Source organism: Leptonychotes weddellii, chromosome 16 (assembly GCF_054177405.1).
Source record: "Leptonychotes weddellii isolate Sample4059 chromosome 16, ASM5417740v2, whole genome shotgun sequence".
Lineage (NCBI taxonomy): Eukaryota > Metazoa > Chordata > Mammalia > Carnivora > Phocidae > Leptonychotes > Leptonychotes weddellii.
The window spans coordinates 16,700,674-16,719,195 of record NC_138384.1 but is presented as its reverse complement, the minus strand read 5'-3'; the positions used below and the strand labels follow the sequence as shown (position 1 = coordinate 16,719,195).

The 18,522-nt window shown below is 51.6% G+C and overlaps 2 protein-coding genes across 2 annotated transcripts in view; both read left to right on the top strand.

Moving 5' to 3' along the window:
• Positions 1-2,241: 2,241 nt before the first annotated feature.
• THAP11 (THAP domain containing 11) lies at positions 2,242-4,431 on the top strand. Its single transcript, XM_006748967.3, has one exon. The coding sequence runs from the start codon at positions 2,766-2,768 to the stop codon at positions 3,723-3,725; it is 960 nt and encodes a 319-aa protein (XP_006749030.2). The 5' UTR covers positions 2,242-2,765; the 3' UTR covers positions 3,726-4,431.
• A 2,054-nt stretch (positions 4,432-6,485) lies between these two features.
• NUTF2 (nuclear transport factor 2) overlaps positions 6,486-18,522 on the top strand; it is a 15,002-nt gene continuing 2,965 nt past the window's right edge. The window contains exons 1-2 of the mRNA XM_081807874.1: positions 6,486-6,899; positions 17,304-17,447. Of these exons, the coding sequence (XP_081664000.1) occupies positions 17,333-17,447 (115 nt within the window). The 5' untranslated portion in view covers positions 6,486-6,899; positions 17,304-17,332. The remainder of the gene's footprint in view (positions 6,900-17,303; positions 17,448-18,522) is intronic.

Here is an 18,522-nt window from a genome sequence, read left to right as displayed (position 1 = left end):
CCACCTTTCTTAAATTTTCATGGAAACTTAATTAGAACTTGAGTTCTGAGTCTCCTGTGGAGTTATTCTATTGTTCCTAGATCAGGTGCCTATGTGTTTTACATAACTGATAAAATTTTCTATTTGCTACTTGTTAAAAAAAAAAAAAATACTGGGTGCATGAAGTGAGGGAGGGAGGAATGAGAGACTGGCAAGGACCAGACCATGTGGTGTCTCACAGGCTCTGGAAAGGAGTTTGGACATTATAAATGCAATAGGCCATTGGAGGGATTTAAGCAGAGGAATCACATAAATATATATATAATTTTGGTAGCCATATAAACAACAGATTTTGTAGAGGAGGCAAGATTGGAAGCAGGGAGGCATGTGACAAGGTTCTAGCCTTTCTCCAAAGGTGACAAGATAGAGCGTGGGCTGGGTTGTGGGGGTTAGAGGTGATTTTATGTACTGGAAGGTAGAATTTTTTTTAAAGATTTTACTTATTTATTTGAGATAAAGAGAGCATGAGTGGGGTGAAGGGCAGAGGGAGAAGCAGACTCCCCACTGAGCAGGGAGCCTGATGCGGGACTCGATCCAGGCACTCTGGGATCCTGACCTGAGCTAAAGGTAGACGCTTAACCAACTGAGCCACCCAGGCACCCTGGAAGGTAGAATTTTATTGAGCATAATCTTCACTGTCTGTATATGAAGAAATGATATAAATTTGATCTCTCATTAATATTTTTTGTAAGGTAGATTTTGAGACAGGTAGGAACAGAACTCTATCAGTAATAGTATGACAATGAAAATACAAAATAACAAATAACAATGATCTTTTGCTTAATTTTGTCCCTACTGCACACATTTTATAAACATTTAATCATATAACAAAGTGTGTATTCATGTTTTAACTATTGTATATTCACCCAAGTGAATGCACTTCTTTCACCATGGACTGCATTTCTGAGTTTGAAGGGGTTCAAGCTGTGGACCTCAGCTGCATAGGCCAGGAGGAATGGGACTTTTTCCTGTTATGGGTCTGTGAAGCCCATGCCAATAACCATGGAGCACATTAATTGTAAATAGGAAATGCAATGGTGATGTTTGGATGTTGGGATCAGACAAATAGTTCACTTCCCATTGTCCTGTATTTTCCCAAAACATCTTAAGTATGGGTTCCTTTTATAATAAAGCACTTAAAAAAAAGAAAAAGTAACAGTTAACTTGGGGTGTTATATTTTTTCTTTCACAAGCTTTTAAATGCCGGGTCTTTTTTTGTTTTTATGTCAAATAATTAGAAATAGTATATACTAGGCTTCAATTTCATACCCATGGTCTGTAATCAGGAGGAAAATGTGAAGGGAGAGTCTGGAGAAAGGGTGAAGAAAGGCAAGAAATGGGAGAAAGGGGGAACTCAGCAAAGGAGGGCTTGCAGGTAAATCCCCGGAACAACTGCCAGGCCTTCCCCTGGTTTTAAAACCTCTCTTGCCCTTTAGAACATTTTCTCCATAGAAGTCGGGGATTGGGGAGGTGTCTTGTTACAATCCAAATTCTGTCCATCCTCTGGTTCAACACTCTTCAACAGCTCCCAGTCGTCTGCAGAATTAAATCCCAAATCTTTAACTTAGCCCAGTTTGGTATCTTTCAGCGCTTCAGTTACCCTGCCTGTCTTCTTCCAGGCTCTTTAAGGGCGTAGCCTAGTTCTTTCCTGAGGACCAGCTACTCCCTCCTCACTCAAGCTTTCATTTTTTTCTTCCTTGGCCTCCGCTTCCCATTTTCTCCTCTGTCCTGTTCATTAGTCTGTAGCATTTATTTCTGTGATTAGACATCCATTCGGGTGCATTCACATCTATTATCCAAAAGTCGGACCCTCATCCCTCAAGGTAGTCAGGACTGGTGGGTCGAACCCCTTCAGCAAGTTCCCAACTCACTGCACTGTACCGGCCACACAGTAGGCACCTACTGGTGACTGTGTTTAGGTGAGTCAACTCAAGCCACGGCTGAATTAAGCGAGTCCTCAACGCAGAGAAAGGAGCTCCTGAGGTCTTTCTGGGCACTGAAGCTGAGGTTCTGACCCAGTCCCCGCAGGAATGCCATCGACTCACAGCCCCCAGGATTAGGGAAGCGCTTCCGGCTGACACACAACCTCACCCAAATCCTAGTCCCCTGTAACCCCACCTCTCCTTTAGGCGGCGCCCGAGGCCGCAGCCTCCGAATTCAGCGCACGGCACTGCGGGATTGTAGTTTCCGTAAGCAAACGCCCAAGGGGCTTGCGCACTACAGAGGCGCGCGCCGCCAGATTCCCATCAGGATTCCGGGTCCTTGTGAAGGGCGGTCCAGGCGACAGCGTTCCAACCGAATACGCCTCTATAGTCGGCCGGGGATAAGCCGGGTGGGGGTAAGAATCTGTTCTGCGTGGGCTGTCACGGTGCCCTGGAAAGCTGCCGGAATAATCTCGCCCCCGCTCCGGAAGTGAGCAGCCTCTGGCGCGGTGCATTGTGGGGGGCGTAGTCCTCCTTCCCAGGCGGTCCTTCGCGGCGTCCCCGGGGCCGACTCCGGAGCGCAGGCGGGCGGCCGGGCGGACGGCGCAGCGCGGGCCGGCGGGAAGCGTATTCTGGGCACGGGGCGCCGGGCCGGGGCGGCCGCGCCGGGCGGCAGTAGTGGGAGGCCGCCTAAGGCCCCGCGCGGCGCCGCCCGTCGAGGGGCGGGCGGCGGCAGACCAACCGGGCCGTCGAAGGGCTCAGGAGGCCGGTGGGCCGGGCCGAGGCGGGCCGCGCGGCGCAGCCATGCCAGGCTTTACGTGCTGCGTGCCGGGCTGCTACAATAACTCGCACCGGGACAAGGCGCTGCACTTCTACACGTTTCCCAAGGACGCTGAACTGCGGCGCCTGTGGCTCAAGAACGTGTCCCGTGCTGGCGTCAGTGGGTGCTTCTCCACCTTCCAGCCCACCACGGGCCATCGTCTCTGCAGCGTCCACTTCCAGGGCGGCCGCAAGACCTACACGGTGCGCGTCCCCACCATCTTCCCGCTGCGCGGCGTCAACGAGCGCAAAGTAGCACGCAGACCCGCGGGGGCCGCAGCCGCCCGCCGCAGGCAGCAGCAGCAGCAGCAGCAGCAACAACAACAACAGCAGCAGCAGCAGCAGCAGCAGCAGCAACAACAACAGCAACAACCGCAACAGCAGCAGCAGCAGCAGCAGCAGCCGTCAGCCTCCACTGCCCAGGCCTCCCAGCTGCAGCCGAACCTGGTGTCTGCCTCTGCTGCTGTGCTCCTCACCCTTCAGGCCGCTGTAGACAGCAGCCAGGCCCCGGGGTCCGTGCCCCCAGCGCCCACCACTCCCACCGGCGAAGACGTGAAACCCATCGACCTAACCGTGCAAGTGGAGTTTGCCGCTGCAGAGGGCGCAGCCGCCGCAGCCGCCGCGTCGGAGCTAGAGGCTGCTACGGCAGGGCTGGAGGCCGCAGAGTGCCCTATGGGTCCCCAGTTGGTGGTGGTGGGGGAAGAGGGCTTCCCTGATACTGGCTCCGACCACTCATACTCCTTATCGTCAGGCACCACGGAGGAGGAGCTCCTGCGCAAGCTTAACGAGCAGCGGGACATCCTGGCGCTGATGGAGGTGAAGATGAAGGAGATGAAAGGCAGCATCCGCCACCTGCGTCTCACCGAGGCCAAGCTACGAGAAGAACTCCGCGAGAAGGATCGGCTGCTGGCCATGGCTGTCATCCGAAAGAAGCATGGAATGTGAATGGGTCCCCCTCGGCTTGCTGGACTCCTGGACCCCTCTCAGCCTACAGGGACCTTAGGCCGCTGCTGTTGAACTCCCCTATACTCCTGGGGCACTGGTTGACAGTACTGAAGCTTAGGGCAGCTGGACTCTCTTGCTGGTGACCTGGCACCCTGTCTTGTTTTCTCCTGAAGCAAGGTCCTGAAGTCTGGGACCTCAGACTCTGTACAGGTGACACCAGCAATTATGACTTTGTCCCCCACCTCACCCCCAGTTTATGTTGCAGGTTCTGGTTAAGCAGAGGCTTCAGAACCACTGAACTTGAAGATTACCCACTCAGGATGCAGGTCGGATGCCCAAGACTATGGGTTTGGGAAGACAACACCTTGAGGTTGGCCAGCATTGAGACAACTCTTCCGTGTGTAGTGATAAGAGATCCAAGTAACATCAGTTCTCCTTTTCGTGCTTTTCCTTCCCAGGTGCAGCCTGTGATTCTGATGGGGACTGGCAGATCTGTGCCTCTGCCTATAAGGACCTCCCTCCCCAGGAGGCCATCTACAAGGGGATCTAGGTGACCTGCTGATGAAGCTCCAGCTTGCCAGGGACTTAGGTTTATCCTGTTATGTTTGCTACTGGTTACAAATTCTATTTTCTGTACAATTAGTCAGACTAAAGTTTTCACTGTGTTTGTTTGGCAAAACGAATTAAACAGAAAGTAAGGTTTTAATTTGGGTTTCACCATTTTATTTTTATAAAGATTCAGTATCCCTGAAAGGTGGGGAAATAGACCTCCCAACAGGCCTCTACTTTAGGTCTCAAGGACGAGGCTGATCCTGATAGTAGAAATGCTTCAATGACCATGGTTGTCCAACAAGGGGCCCTGAGCACATGGACCCTGGCCTCATAAGGTTCTCAGAGAGTTCTTGGCCCAGCTCGCTCCAAAGAGTTTAGAAACTGCACCAAATGGTCCCAGTTTGCTGTGGGTTAGGAGAAAGAGCAACTGACAACTAAACCAAATTGTGACTGCTCACTTCTCTTGAGGGTTTTGAATTCCTCATGAATTTTCAGCTGTGGTTGAATTTCACTTACCATTTTAGCCCTAGTACAGTGGCACACATGGGCGTGCAGTTACTTAGTGAAGATCACAGCTGGAACCAGCCATGCTTCCTGCACACATAAGAACTCTTCTATAGATACTTTGGCCTTGGGATGTTACCATCGTGGAGGAGTTGGGATTTGTGACACCTTGACTCATTTCTTGGCTGTTTCTATTCTTCTTTAGATAAGGTAGGGGTGAGGTGACATTTTTATCTATAGGTCCAAATAACTTAGTTCAAAGCCAGTGGGCCGAGGCAAGCCTTTAAAGCTAGCCCTATTTACTACAGGTGTTAGGGCACAAATGGACACTTCCTGGGCTCCATAAAACATGACTTCCTTCTCTTACTTTAGAAAAGGCCACTTCCTTGGGGGCTTTCCCTGTATCTGTGAACTGAAATGACAAATGTTTCTCTAGTCTCTGCTTTCCTCATGGCCCTTGGCACTGACTTGAGAAACAAGTCTCTGGTTTAAGAGGGGTGGAGTATAGGTTGTACAGGTGCCTGGTTGGGGAAAGGATTGGATCTCTGCCTTCCTAGCATTAGTTCTGGCTAATCGTAAATAAGGCGGTGGATGCACAGCATTGTCCTTCCAGGCCAGCTGGGACTGAAGCCCTTTGTGGGCAGCTATTAAGCCACTCTCTCACATGTCCCCACTCTCCACTAGGAGTGAGGGCTTTTCCAGGCTCAGTCTATGCTGTTTAGTGTATCCTAGCTCCTGTTTGTTGAAGACACACTGTTTCTGCTTTGGCTCACTTGGACCTCTCAGCAGCCCTCCCAGGACAGGTGAGGGGCAGGCTCTGGCCAAGACTCTGGTGTCTGGGGGTTATGTGCATACAATCTATCTCGAGTTTTAGCTTCTTGGGGGTGGGGGAATGACAGAACAAGGGAGGTCCCAGATGCACCACAAACAGGACAATGCAGAGTTCTCACTGGCTAGGTAATAAGCATCTAGTCAGGCAAGGTAGTGCAGACCTGATCTTAACAGCCATCCCCAGCAAGTGAGTGTGTGTGTGTGTGTGTGTGTATTGGTAAAGGTGCAAAACTTATGGAAGAACAGGAATACTGAGATCTCTGGCTAGGAGGGAAAGCATGGAGCTGCCAGGATGATGTTTCCCTTACCTGTGGTCCACCTGGGTTAGCTGCAGAGCATTTCCCCAACAGGCCTGACTTAGACATAGGCTTTATTTCAAATGTTTGCATTGCCCAGGAAACGATGAGAATGGGTGATGAAAGGGCAAGGGGTGGGACAGATTATTGACAATCTGGTCGCTTAAATCACAGGGAAAGTTTGGGTGAACCAGTTCGCTTTTCTCGTTAATAAAAATGAAACTCTTAGCTGCCCTGCCTGCTGCAAAAATAAAAACAAACGAAAAACTTATGAGAATGGAGACCCCCAACTGTACAAGTGTAAGGGTAATCATGTCTCCAGCTGAGCCCCACTTGAGCATTTGAGTCTCCAGCCCAAAGGAAAGCCTCGACTGCTCGAAACCAGCTTTGGGTCGGGCAGGGCACATGAATATTGGGACAGCACACACCATGGGTTCCGCCCTGGCTGGCTTTAGAGCACCGCTCAGAAGAGTCGAAGGGCGGGGGTGGGGGTGGGGGTGGCTAGAGCACCAAAGGGGAGGAGAGTTCGGGAGCGGAAACAGCCCAGGGGCCCCGGGAGGGGCGTCTGGGCCTGCTTGGGGCCAGGCCGAACTCCCACGGAGGCGGGGCCTGCTCCAAACCACCGCGCAACCGGGGCGGGGCCGGACCAGCTGGGACCTGGCGACAACTGAGCCTTGACCCTTTCCTGGCGCCAGCCTCGGGTGTTCCAGAGGCTTCCACTAGACCACAATTCTCAGGGGCTCGCCCTGGTAGCCTCCCTCCCCTGCTTAGCCTCACCTCCCGCGCTGCGGGCCGTGGCCGGCCTCGGCGCATAGCACACTGGGAACTGTAGTTTTCTCCTGGCACATCTATGCCAGAAAGGAGCTCCGGGGGACTGCGTTTCCCAGAGTGCAACGGGGTGGCGAGGGAAGGCAGGGGGGAAGGGACAGTCGGTCGCAGACCGCGCTGGGTTGCCGCCGCCGCCGCTGCCGCCATCGTGCCAGCCCCTCGGGTGAGTGTCGGGGCTAGCGCGCCGGGGCGGGGGCTGGGCCGCTGGAGCCGCACTCTGGGCCGCCTGGAGCCTCCGCTGCCAGTCTCCGGGCGCCCCCGCAACACCGGCGGCCCGAAGCCGCGCGGGGACGGGGCCATGTGTCGCGCGCGGCTCCGCCTCCCGCCGGTCCTCTGAGGCGGCGGCCGGGGGGAACACAGAGAGACAGCCAGGCGCCTATCCGGCTATCGTGTCCATGGCGGGTGTACCGGACTGCGCGGCGGCCGGGCCTTTTTTTCTCTGGTCCAGACCACCCGGATGGGGCTCTCCGGGCCCCGCCCCGTCTGGCCTAGCCCGGCCTGCCCGAGTCCCGCAAGCTCTGCAGGCAGGCTAGCGGGACGACCCCAGCCCCACGTCCTGCCACCCGCCAGCGAAGGATCCGGGGATGGGCAAGGCCACCCGGCTCGCTCCGGAGTCAGCATTGGGTAAGGGCGCTTTCCTGCCGCAGCCCGGGATTAGGACTCTCACCCGGTTCCCGACCATAGCCAGGCTAGGATGTAGGTGAACTCTCCCCTGCTTGTCTACCCGTTGGGAGTGCACAAAACCTAACTCCCACTCTGGAATTCATGCGTAGGTTCCTGCGTGGAGGGCAGGTCAGGGAATCTGGGGCGGGAGGGGGTTCCACATGGGACTTCACCCCCCGCCAGCCTTGGAGGATCTGGCCTGATGTGATGAGCGGCTCCGGACTGGTAGGCTCAGACCCCGCCCTTTTATCGGGGGACCAGGCCCCAGCGGTGGGTGGGTTGGGCGGCCGAGTTAGTGGAGGAGGGGAGGAAGGAAGCCAAGGAGGTGAGGTTGGATGTGTGAGCCCCCAACACGTTATTAGAACTCCGGCGCAGCCTAATCCTCACATCTGCCCTTCCCAGAGTCATCCGCCCTCCTCCCACAGAGGAGAATGATTCCAGGAGAATGGTGGTGATAAGGTGAGGTTTAGTGGAGGGGAAAGTAGAATCCAGGCCTGAGGACCATGAGCCCAGTGCCAAACGACAGACTGGATTTGAAGCCACATTGGTGGTGGGGCACATTTGGGCTGTGGGGCTCAGATTCAGACTCTTTGGGGCCCTTCTGAAGCCTGGGTGAGAGAACTAAAGCTGAAAGCTGCAGACAGTCAGACTTCTCTCACTTGCTTGCTCACTTCCAGAGTAACCTGTACAGGTTGGAGTAACCTGTGTACAGGCAAGATGCTGGTTGAGCCTTAGGAAACTGCCTTCAATGATGGCTCCAGCTACCCCTTTGAGTCCTGGGAGAGGAGGAGTATCTAGCCTTAGAGTAGTCTTCTGAGGGGCTTTGTAAAGGCATTTTCTCATTGATTGATGATGTATTAAGGGACCAGTCCAGAGAGAACCTTGGGATTTGGAGAAGAAACAGCTTGTTGATTCCTTTATTCCTCTGACCCAGTACAGCTTAGGAGCCATAGTTCTTGCAAGGATTAAAGCAGCAGCTAAGTCTCTGCAGGCCTGGCCTCACCAGCAAGCAAGTCTCCTAGGAAAGTTGAGTTAGGCCCATGATGCCGAAAGCCGCCACCCCTGGACTTTTTTTTTCCTTGAGTATTTCCCCAGGTGATGTTTTTCTGGTCATTGGAAGTTTTCCTTTTCCTGCTGTCTAGTCATTCTCTCTGATTGAGGAGGGCAGGCAAAGATCTGTCCAGATCTCCTAACCAGCACTTCCCTTCTCTCTGAACTCAAACCTCCTTGTCCACATCCTGGCCCGTAAGCACGTGGAAGTCAGGTTCATTCAGCAGGCTTAGAAGGGTCTGGTTTGCTGGTGGAGATAGGCAACAAGGAGGGACTGCCCACAGGACATACATAGGATCCCTGTGATGGAATCTCCTAGTGCTAGAAGCAGTTGTTTCAAGACCCTCTCTATATTGTCAGGATTGGTTCTGTCTAGGACACAGGTTTCAGTTGAGCTAGGCTTATATCTGTGGATTAGTTTGCACATTCCAAGGCTTTAGGTGACTTGATGATCATGGTTTCCTTCAAGGTCAAAAAGATACTGTTCCTTTTTGATACTGTTCCTTCACCACTGGCAGCGGTGTCAGGAGTAGGAGGAATTTTGGTCTCTCCCTCTCACTCCACCCCTAGAAGTTTTCTAGAACTTCTGTGTCTGGGCTTAGCTAGTCATTGATAGGCATCCTGACCCCCAGAAGTCCTTGACCTTTCTGGAACTTGGCAGGCCATCTGTATCTCAGAGATAAGAGGAGAATCCTGAGGTTCTTCAGAATCTGTCTGCACCTTCTATTCATGTAGGGCTGACTTGGAAGTGGAGTCTGGCATGGAACAGTCGAAATGTGGCTGCATAAGCATGGCAGGGTGTGGGGGTGCCTGGGTTCTCAAAAAGCTCAACACTAGGTCCTTTACTGACATGGAGTGTACTTCTCTCCAAGCTACATCTCACTTTATTCTGCTGTCTTAGCAGTTGGTGGGTTGGGGTGGCATGAATGGTTTAAGAATGACACAGAATTCTCAAATTTAAGAACTGGAAGGCACGGGGCTCCTGGGTGGCTCAGTCATTAAGTGTCTGTCTTCGGCTCAGGTCATGATCCCAGGGTCCTGGGATCGAGCCCCGCATCGGGCTCTCTGCTCGTCGGGAAGCCTGCTTCTCCCTCTCCCACTCCCCCTGCTTGTGTTCCCTCTCTCACTGTGTTTCTCTCTGTCAAATAAATAAATAAAATCTTAAAAAAAAAAAAAAAAGAACTGGAAGGCATTTGTATAAAAAGTATTCTAGGATTCCCTTACTGGGGCATTAGTATCTTGCTTGGATTTTTTTTTTTTCTTTTCCTTTTTCACCAGTGATTAGTATTATTCAGCAACCATTCTTTGGCCCTTTTTGTGTGTTAGGCTCTGGGCCGAGGCTGAAGGTAGAAGAATGAATCCTACCCAGTGCTGGTGCTGGGGAAAGGAGTAATGTTGTTATTATGTACTTAGGGCTGAGTTGAAGGGACCTAAAGGGGCTCTTGGCCCTGTGCAGAAGAGGAGGCTTTGCAATGATTAGAACACTGAAGAAGAAAGATTGTTAGTGAACCTTTTAAAATCTTTTAAAAAAAGAAAAAAGGAAGTTGAGCAGGATTTCTAATGGGTTGGGGTTGAGTTGAACCTCATCATGGAGGATTTTTGCTTTTTCAAAATTTTTTTAGTTTAATTTTTTCTTTTTTTTTTTTAAAGATTTTGTTTTTATTTTTAAGATTTTATTTATTTATTTATTTGACAGAAAGAGAGAGAACAAGCAGGGGGAGCAGTGGAGGGAGAGGGAGAAGCAGGCTTCCCACTGAGCAGAGAGCCCCATGCAGGGCTCGATCCCAGGACCCTGAGACCATGACCTGAGCCGAAGACTGACACTTAACCGACTGAGCCACCCAGGCACCCCTAAAGGAATTCTTATATGTTAAAGTAGACTTACAGGATCCTGGGGGTTGGGCTAAGGTCGCCTTTTACCCTTATATGTTGCTGGTACCTATGTGCCAGCTCCCTAAGCCCCAAGACTAGAGAGGGGCCTACCTCGGAGGAGGAGAACCTCCCCCTCAAGAGGCGGATGTATTTGACTTGCCGGGGAACTCAGGGCTGCTTGCTTCAGTAAACTGGGGAAATTATGGAATGATTGTTTTTCAAAGCCTCTCATACTTCATCAGAGCCACTGGGTCTCACCAGGGCAGAGACTGCTGCCCCCTGGAGTGATGTCTGTGTATAGAGACATTGGTTCCACTGGCAGAGGTGATTTCAGACCTAGGCAAATGCAAGTTCTCAGTAGTCTCTATGGTGTAGTCCTGCTTTGACCAGACGAGCATGCACTCAGGGGCTTTCTGTACTGAGAGGCATAGAACTTGCTGATTTCAGAGGGTAAGAAAAGGCCTAGCCTCCATTCCTCACCATCTCATTTGTTACCTCTACACTTTCTGCTACTTGACATTGGCTCTCAGCTGTTCTAGTCCAGGCCATTTTAGTGGACATTTTATTCTCTTTTTTTTTTTTTTTTAAAGATTTTATTTATTCATTTGAGAGAGAGAATGGGAGAGAGAGCACGAGACGGGGAGGATCAGAGGGAGAAGCAGACTCCCCGCCGAGCAGGGAGCCCGATGCGGGACTCGATCCCGGGACTCCAGGATCATGACCTGAGCCGAAGGCAGTCGCTTAACCAACTGAGCCACCCAGGCGCCCTTAGTGGACATTTTAATGCTGGCTATGCCAGTGGCCTTGTGTCATCTTGAATTCTTTCTTTCTTTTTTTTTTTTTTTAAAGATTTTATTTATTTATTTGACCGAGAGAGAGACAGCGAGAGAGGGAACACAAGCAGGGGGAGTGGGAGAGGGAGAAGCAGGCTTCCCGCTGAGCAGGGAGCCCGATGCGGGGCTCGATCCCAGGACCCTGGGATCACGACCTGAGCCGAAGGCAGACGCTTAACGACTGAGCCACCCAGGCGCCCATCTTGAATTCTTTCTTAACCTCTTGGAATTTTGGTTTCCTCATCTAGAAAATGATGATAATCATACTAGCTTTACAGCTGTGAGGCTCAAATGAGAGAGCACATGTAACTGTTTGGCTTACAGAGAAGGCCAGTTCAGCACCCTGGGGACTCCATGTTCATCCCTTCATTCCTCTGCTCACCTCAGTCTTGGAGTGTCATGACAGTATTCGCCAGGCATGGTCGTAGCAGACCATGGGGGTGGTCACTTAGGGGCTTCAGGCCCAACTGGGGAGCCAAGTCCATATATACCTGATCAGCAATTTCATAACCTGGGGTTCAGTTCATGGATGGGAGCTGTCTAGGACAGGGGCCCCAGAGATCTCTGAGTGACGTGGGAAAGGGAGGCTACTCATGGACTAAGTACAGAGCAGAAACACCAGAATGCAGGTCTCAAGGTTCAACTTCTGAGCTAGCCAGGGCAGCCCAAAAGCTCTGGATCCCTCCTCCAGACAGAAGAGGAGGAAAAGGCCCTCAGGGTGCTGGGGGCATCTAGGCCTTAGGTCTGCCCCAGGAAAGGGTTCTGTCCCGGCCAGCCATTCAGGCACCAGACCTTGGCTGATTGCTCTCCAGACTTCAGGCAGGAGAGTGATGGACTAGGCTGTTGCCAGTCCTGTGTCGAGGCTGCTCCATGATGTGGTATCCTTGCAGGAGGCTGAGGTAACCACCTTTTTTCTAGTTCTTGACCTGGAGCTTCACTTAGGACCTGACTGACTCCTTGCTGCTGGGTCTTGCTTTATACTCTCAGTTGATTACCCCCAACATCCCCGTAATTACTGGTGAGGAGACAGGGTCAGAGGGTCATACAGTGAGGGAGAGGAGGAGTAGGCTAGAGGTCAGACCTTGAGGGTGTGGTTGTGTGCCTGCTGTTGAGCCACAGCTGTCCGTCAGGTGACCAAAGCCTTGAAAATGAGAGAGGGGGTTGGGCCAAGCCCCACTTGCCACACCCTTAGACAGGTGACTGATGACAAAGTGTTGTTTCCTGATGAGTTGGACAGAAGGTGTAGGTGAAGGGGAAGTGGGTCACTTGGCCACTTAAATTCAGCAGGGTTTGTCCAGAATTCAGTCCTCCAAAGAAGAAGGGCTAAGCCAGGCACCATGGGAACAGGGCTGCCTAGGTCGGGGAGACAGATCATAAACAGATATGTTAAACGTGACTATTTCATGCAGTGATAAGTGCTAAGAAAACAAAACAAGATGGTGAAATGAGTAGCTGGGCAGTTATTTTAGACTGAGTGATCACAGAAGGTGTCTGTGAGGAGGTGACATTTGAGCTGACACATATGTGACAAGGAGCCAGATACATGAAGATCCAGGGAGAATAGTGATCCAGGTAGAAGGATAAACAGTTGCAAAGCCCTTGGGTGAGAAGAGGCTCAGCATGTTCCAGAAACAGGGAAATACCCTGAGTGGCTGTAGAGGAGGGGGGAGAGGGGGTGGTAGGAGATGAGGTTGGACAGCCAGGAGGGCAGGTCACCCGGGGGCCTTGAAGGCCGGCTAAGTAGTTGAGACTGTCTGGAGAATAGAAAGGGAAGTCACTGGGAACATTTGAGAGCCATAGGGCATGTGAGGGTAATGGCCATGGTTGATGCTGATTTCAAGGATCCCACTAGAAGCTCAGCATATCTGCTAGCATTCCCTACAGGCCTTGGTGATGGGTGCTTGAGAAAAGACAAGCGTGGGTCTTTTTGTGTATCTGTCTGGAGTTTGTGACATCTTCTTCCCCATCACTCTCCTGCCCCCATCCCTGCCCCAGGCTTAGCTAGACCAGGATCTATCTCTGATTTGCTGAGATGGTAGAACTGAGCTGTGACTTTGCGGGTTTGGGAAAACTGTGAGATCATGCCCCATGAAAATGCCTATTGTTGGGTTTGGTGTGGAAATCTGCCTGGTCCCTTTGTTTGGAGGCAGAAGCCTTGGTTTAGTTCTGTCTTGCCCCTCTCTGACAGAGTCAAGGTTAGAGGTCAGGGCTTCAGCCTTACTTGCGCAGGAGCACTTCTCTCACTGGTGTGGTCTGCTCATTTTTATGTCTGATCTATTGTCTCTGGGGGGCTTGGCCCTGGAGTCCGCTAAACCTGGTTCCGTCTAGTTCCACCATCCATTAGGCTCATGGCCTTGCGTGAGTGAGCTAACCTTTCTGAGCTTCATTGTGCTGCAGTGTAATGTGGGAGTTGATTCACAGGGTATTAGGAGCAAATGCACATAGAGAGAGCTCTTAGCACATTTCTGTGTCTAATACGTATTAGTGAAAATTGACATGTTATCAGCTGGACACTGCTATTTAAGTTTTGTCACTGGAAACACCCAGAATTTGAGGATAAAAATGAAATTTTTCTGTTGTCTAATGGGGTCTTCTGGGAAAGAAGTTTTAACCTGGGGTCTGTGGCTGAACCTCAGGGAGTGTGAACAACTCGAAATTATTCACAAGGCTGGGGCATCTCTACCTCCGTGCAAATTTATTGGGAGAGGGCCACAGTTTTTGAGACATTCTTAGAGGGTCTTTGCACCCACAGAGACCTAAAGGTCAGTGAAGGCTGATGCTCAGTGGGCGAGAGGTCATCAAGGTCATTTCTGCTCCTCGAGGAGCCTGGCCTCGGTCAGCCTGCGGACTGTTGGGGTGAAGCAGGAGATGGCGTGGTCAGCGGCCCTCTTGGAAGAACTGTAGGAGAAGCCGTCATGAAGGTCAGTCCCCAATCTGATGTGAGGCTGCTTCTGAGCCTTGGCATTTTTCTTTTCAGACTGTTCTTTCTGCAGTATATGTATTAGAAGCAAGGTCAGGGCTTGCTGGCCATCCTGGGGAGCATCCTCCCAGCCTGGCCCAGACCCCTTCCTGTGGTGCGTGGGGATGGGGGGGGGGGTGGCGCTTTGCTCCCTGCTTCTTTTTCTGGATGCAGGAATGCTGCCTCCCAGCCATGAGTTGAAAGCTTGTGGGAAATTTGGAGTCAGAAACTGTAAATCCTGTAGTTTGCTGAGCCACACTCTGTGTTGGGGGATTGGGGTCGGGTGGAGTGGGTGTGGCAAGAACCACACTGGAATCCTAGCCCAGAGCTACAGTGTTTAGGCAGAGGAGTAGGCCCTGGCACATGGGGTTGGGGTCAACATTTGAGTCTGGGAAGGAGGACCCAAATAGATGGAGTCTGAACAGTGAATTGAAGGAAGAGCAGGAACTGACCAGGCAAATGAGGGGAGGGAGGACATCCCAGCAAGGGGATTCATGGGGTGGGGGTGGGCAAAAACCAGTGAGCAAGTGCTCAGCGAGTTCTGGTCTGTTTGTGTGTGGAGCTGGATGAAGGTAGGAGAAAGTGGTAGGGAGATAGGGACAGGTGTGGATGGCCACCTGTGGAGCTTCAGGGTTTAATCCAAAAGTGAGGCTGTTGTAGAGAAGGGACATGGCCAGCTTTGTTGTTTAGAGCTCAGGGACAAAGTTAGCAGGAAGAAAGCACTGACTTCGACCAGGGGACCCAGTATTAGCACTGATGTACTAGATGGCCTTGGGGCAAGACATATTGCTGAACCTCAGTTTTCCCACCTGTAAAGTGGGATGACAGTGGGGTCTGACCACATGGCTGTCATGATTACTACATGCAAATAAACAAAACAGGGTCAGGCAGGCCAGCCAAGTTGGTATTGGCTTCGGGGACCCTACTTGGAAACGGCCTCAAGCCCCATAGTTTTGGAGGTTCCTTCTCACACTTTCTGGGAGCCCTGAGCAGTCTCATTCCTTAGGAAAGCTCACTTTGCCCTTCCCTGCCCCACTAGACCAGAGTACCCTTCTGTCCCTTTATCCCTCCACCCTCTATTTCTGCCAAGTAGTTTTCGTATTGGCAAGTTATCACACCTTAAGAACAATATTGAAGAAAGAAAAAACACCCCCACATTTCCTCTGCATCACTGTCCTACCACATGGCACCACTTTTGTCTTTGGATCAGCTTTTATTTAGCCTTTTTTCCTGTCACCCTTCATCTCCAGCTTCCTGGTTTCCTGCCCTTACCTCTTTTCATGTGTCCAGACACTTGCTTATGCTTTTTCTTTCAAAAGGCATACTCTTTCTCCAAGACCTTCCCTGAGGGCTGCCCCACCTTGCTGAGGACAGAGGGAGAGATGGCCCTCATCCATTCCTCCAGCTTTCCCTTTGCCCCAGAGCTCTTGGGAGCTGAGTAGGACATCTTGGGGTAAGATATTGTAGGGCTGGGCCACAGTGAGTGAGCCAAACATAGTGAATACTAGGGTGGAAGGGGCCGAGATTTGAGATGGGGAGTGGGTATAGCCACAGCCTGATCCCTTGGAAATGTGACCAAGACAGCAGCTGAGACTAGCTGTTGATCCTATGCTTTTCCCACTTGTTGATTTGTTTCTTGGTAGAGTATAAACTGGAACACACCTTGTGTTCCTGTGTAGCAGGCGTGGCCGGGTCCAGGCTTTCTCTTCTACTTGTTTTAGACTTTATCCTGGACATTTCTTAGTCATCCCAGCACTGAGCTCCTATTTTTAGTGCTACTACCTCCTATGGGACCTAAAATAAAGCTGGCTCATCTTCCTGGCCCCTCATTGGCTGGAGTATTGGTCATAGGCTAAGAGATTGGCTGGATTGGGTAAGCCACTGCCCCCCTACACTATCCATCCCAGCTGGCTCCTCTGGCGTTGGGTGAGGTCATAGGGACTGGAGCAAACTAGCAGGTTCCCTTAGTGAGGCTTTATAACCACTGGCAACATCTGGGTCCCACCCCCTTACAGAGGAGGAAGCTGAGGCCCTTCTTAGGGTAGTGACTTACATCATATTCCACCACAGTTAATCGTTGTCTGCCAGGGTTGACACCTCTTAGGTTCAGAGTCCTGTTATCAGGAGATGGGGAGGTAGTCAGACCCAACTATAGAACAGCATAAAAGTCTGCTGTCATGGGATCCTTCAGTGAGATGTGGGCTTCCGGCGGGGCGGGGGGGAGGTGCTGGCTAACAGAGCCAGAGTGGCTCTCATCTGGGGCTCTAGTTTGCCAACTAGCACCCTCAGAGCTGTGATGTTTGTAGCTGTGAGGGGGTTTCCCTTCCCCCTCAGCAGAGGGGGGCAATCCCCTTCCAACAGGGGCAGTGCTGGGATGGGGGGTATGGAGAGATGACATGTTTCCCCCTCACAGCCTCCATTTCCCCTCCCAACACCCCTCAGTATTACTCTCTGATCTTCTGAACTCATATCTGCAGCTCTGAAAGTGGGTAGGGGTAACCCTGTCAGTGAAGAAATGAAGAGATTTACCAGTGCTCAAAGAAGTAAACTGCTCCCAACACTAAAATGGAGGGTCACTTGCTGTTTTATTGCAAGTGGGGCATTGAGGAACCATCTCCCCCTCTCTCACTTTGTCTTCCTCCACCTGCCAATACAGCCCTGGGGCAGTGTTGATGGGACTGAGGACTGCAATAGAAGACACTCCACACACAGACATCTGTAGTTTCTGACCTGCAAAGTGGGAAGAATAGTAGTAACTCTGGCCTTGCAGGTTGTTGAGAGGATCAAATGAAAAGATGTGGGAGAGTGGTGCGGTTAGCTCCTCCTTAAAAGCCTCAGCCCCCGTTGAGCGTTGAAGGGCTTGCTCTGACTTTCCTTTGTCTTGGCTCTACCCTCAGCTCCCATCCTATGTGCTTCACATCCCTGGCACCCCTTTGTTTCATCATCCATAGCTCCTCAAAGGAGGGGCTGAGTTGGGTCCACCTCTGGGCTCCCTGCACTGGTCTGTGTTGGGAGGGGTCTCCTACCAGTTCCCCAGGGCCTCTCTATGTTCCATGGGAATACAGACCTCAGCAAAGGATTTCCTGCTCAAGGAGGACAGGAGGGGTGGGGGTCAGTGAAGAAACAGCACCTGGCTACCTCCTGCTCCCTTGGCACCAACACTTCCCTCTCTGTCTTGCTCATCTTGCAGGTCTCAACGAGGCCGGGTGACGCTCCAGAATGGGAGACAAGCCAATTTGGGAGCAGATTGGATCCAGCTTCATTCAACATTACTACCAGTTATTTGATAACGACAGAACCCAACTAGGCGCAATTTATGTAAGTCTTCAGCTCTAGGGCCTGAATGGGACTCCAGGGGATCAATTCAGATATTGGGCTAGCCTGTCCAGTTCACAAATTCTAGTAGCCCTCATTGGATTTGGCTCTACCCTTCTATCTGAGTTTCTGTCCATGGGACAGGGGGCCTGAAGCATAGCCCAACTACCTGGTCTACACATTCCCTTCTGTCATGTTCCGTAAGAGCAGGGATCCAGATATCCTTGGCAGGGTGTTCTGGGCTTGCCATCCCATGGTCCTGGGAGTGCCTCTGGTTCCAGATTGGGCAGTAGCAGGCAGATGCTAGGGCTCATGGTGCTCTCTGGAGGCAGCAGCTATGAGCATCATCACTGCAAAACTGAGCTCTTCGGGAGGCCCTAAGTCCAGCTTCCTTTTGGGGACCAAAAGGCCCTGAATGCTCATGGTAAATAAATGAGGTTAGCCCAGGGAGGCTGGTGTGTCTTTTTTTTTTTTTTCCTTTTTAAGATTTTATTTATTTATTTGAGAGAGACAGAGAGCACGAGTTGAGGGGGGTGCAGAGGGAGAGTGAGAAGCAGACTCCTCACTGAGCAGGGAGCCCGACTCGGGGCTTGATCCCAGGACCCCGAGATTGTGACCTGAGCTGAAGGCAGACACTTGACCGACTGAGCCACCCAGGCGCCAGAGGGAGGCTGGTGTGTCTTTTAAGAAACCCTTCTAGGCAGGCATTGTTTGGTGTTATTTTAATGATGATCGTATACACCAAGAACTACTTGGTGTAGTAGTTGCCCCTATCTGTGTCATTTCATATAATCCTCAGCACATGTCCCCTTTATTTTTTTATTTTTTTTATTTTTATTTTTTTTAAAGATTTATTTATTTATTTGAGAGAGCGAGAATGAGAGAGAGTACATGAGAGGGGGGAGGGTCAGAGGGAGAAGCAGGCTCCCCGCCGAGCAGGGAGCCCGATGCGGGACTCGATCCCGGGACTCCAGGACCATGACCTGAGCCGAAGGCAGTCGCTTAACCAACATGTCCCCTTTAAAGATCAGGAAACGGGCACCTGGGTGGCTCAGTCGGTTAAGTGTCTGCCTTCGGCTCAGGTCATGATCCCA

Excerpts from the sequence above, each read along its gene's own strand:
- THAP11 (XM_006748967.3), top strand. The coding sequence starts at position 2,766 with ATGCCAGGCTTTACGTGCTGCGTGCCGGGCTGCTACAATAACTCGCAC.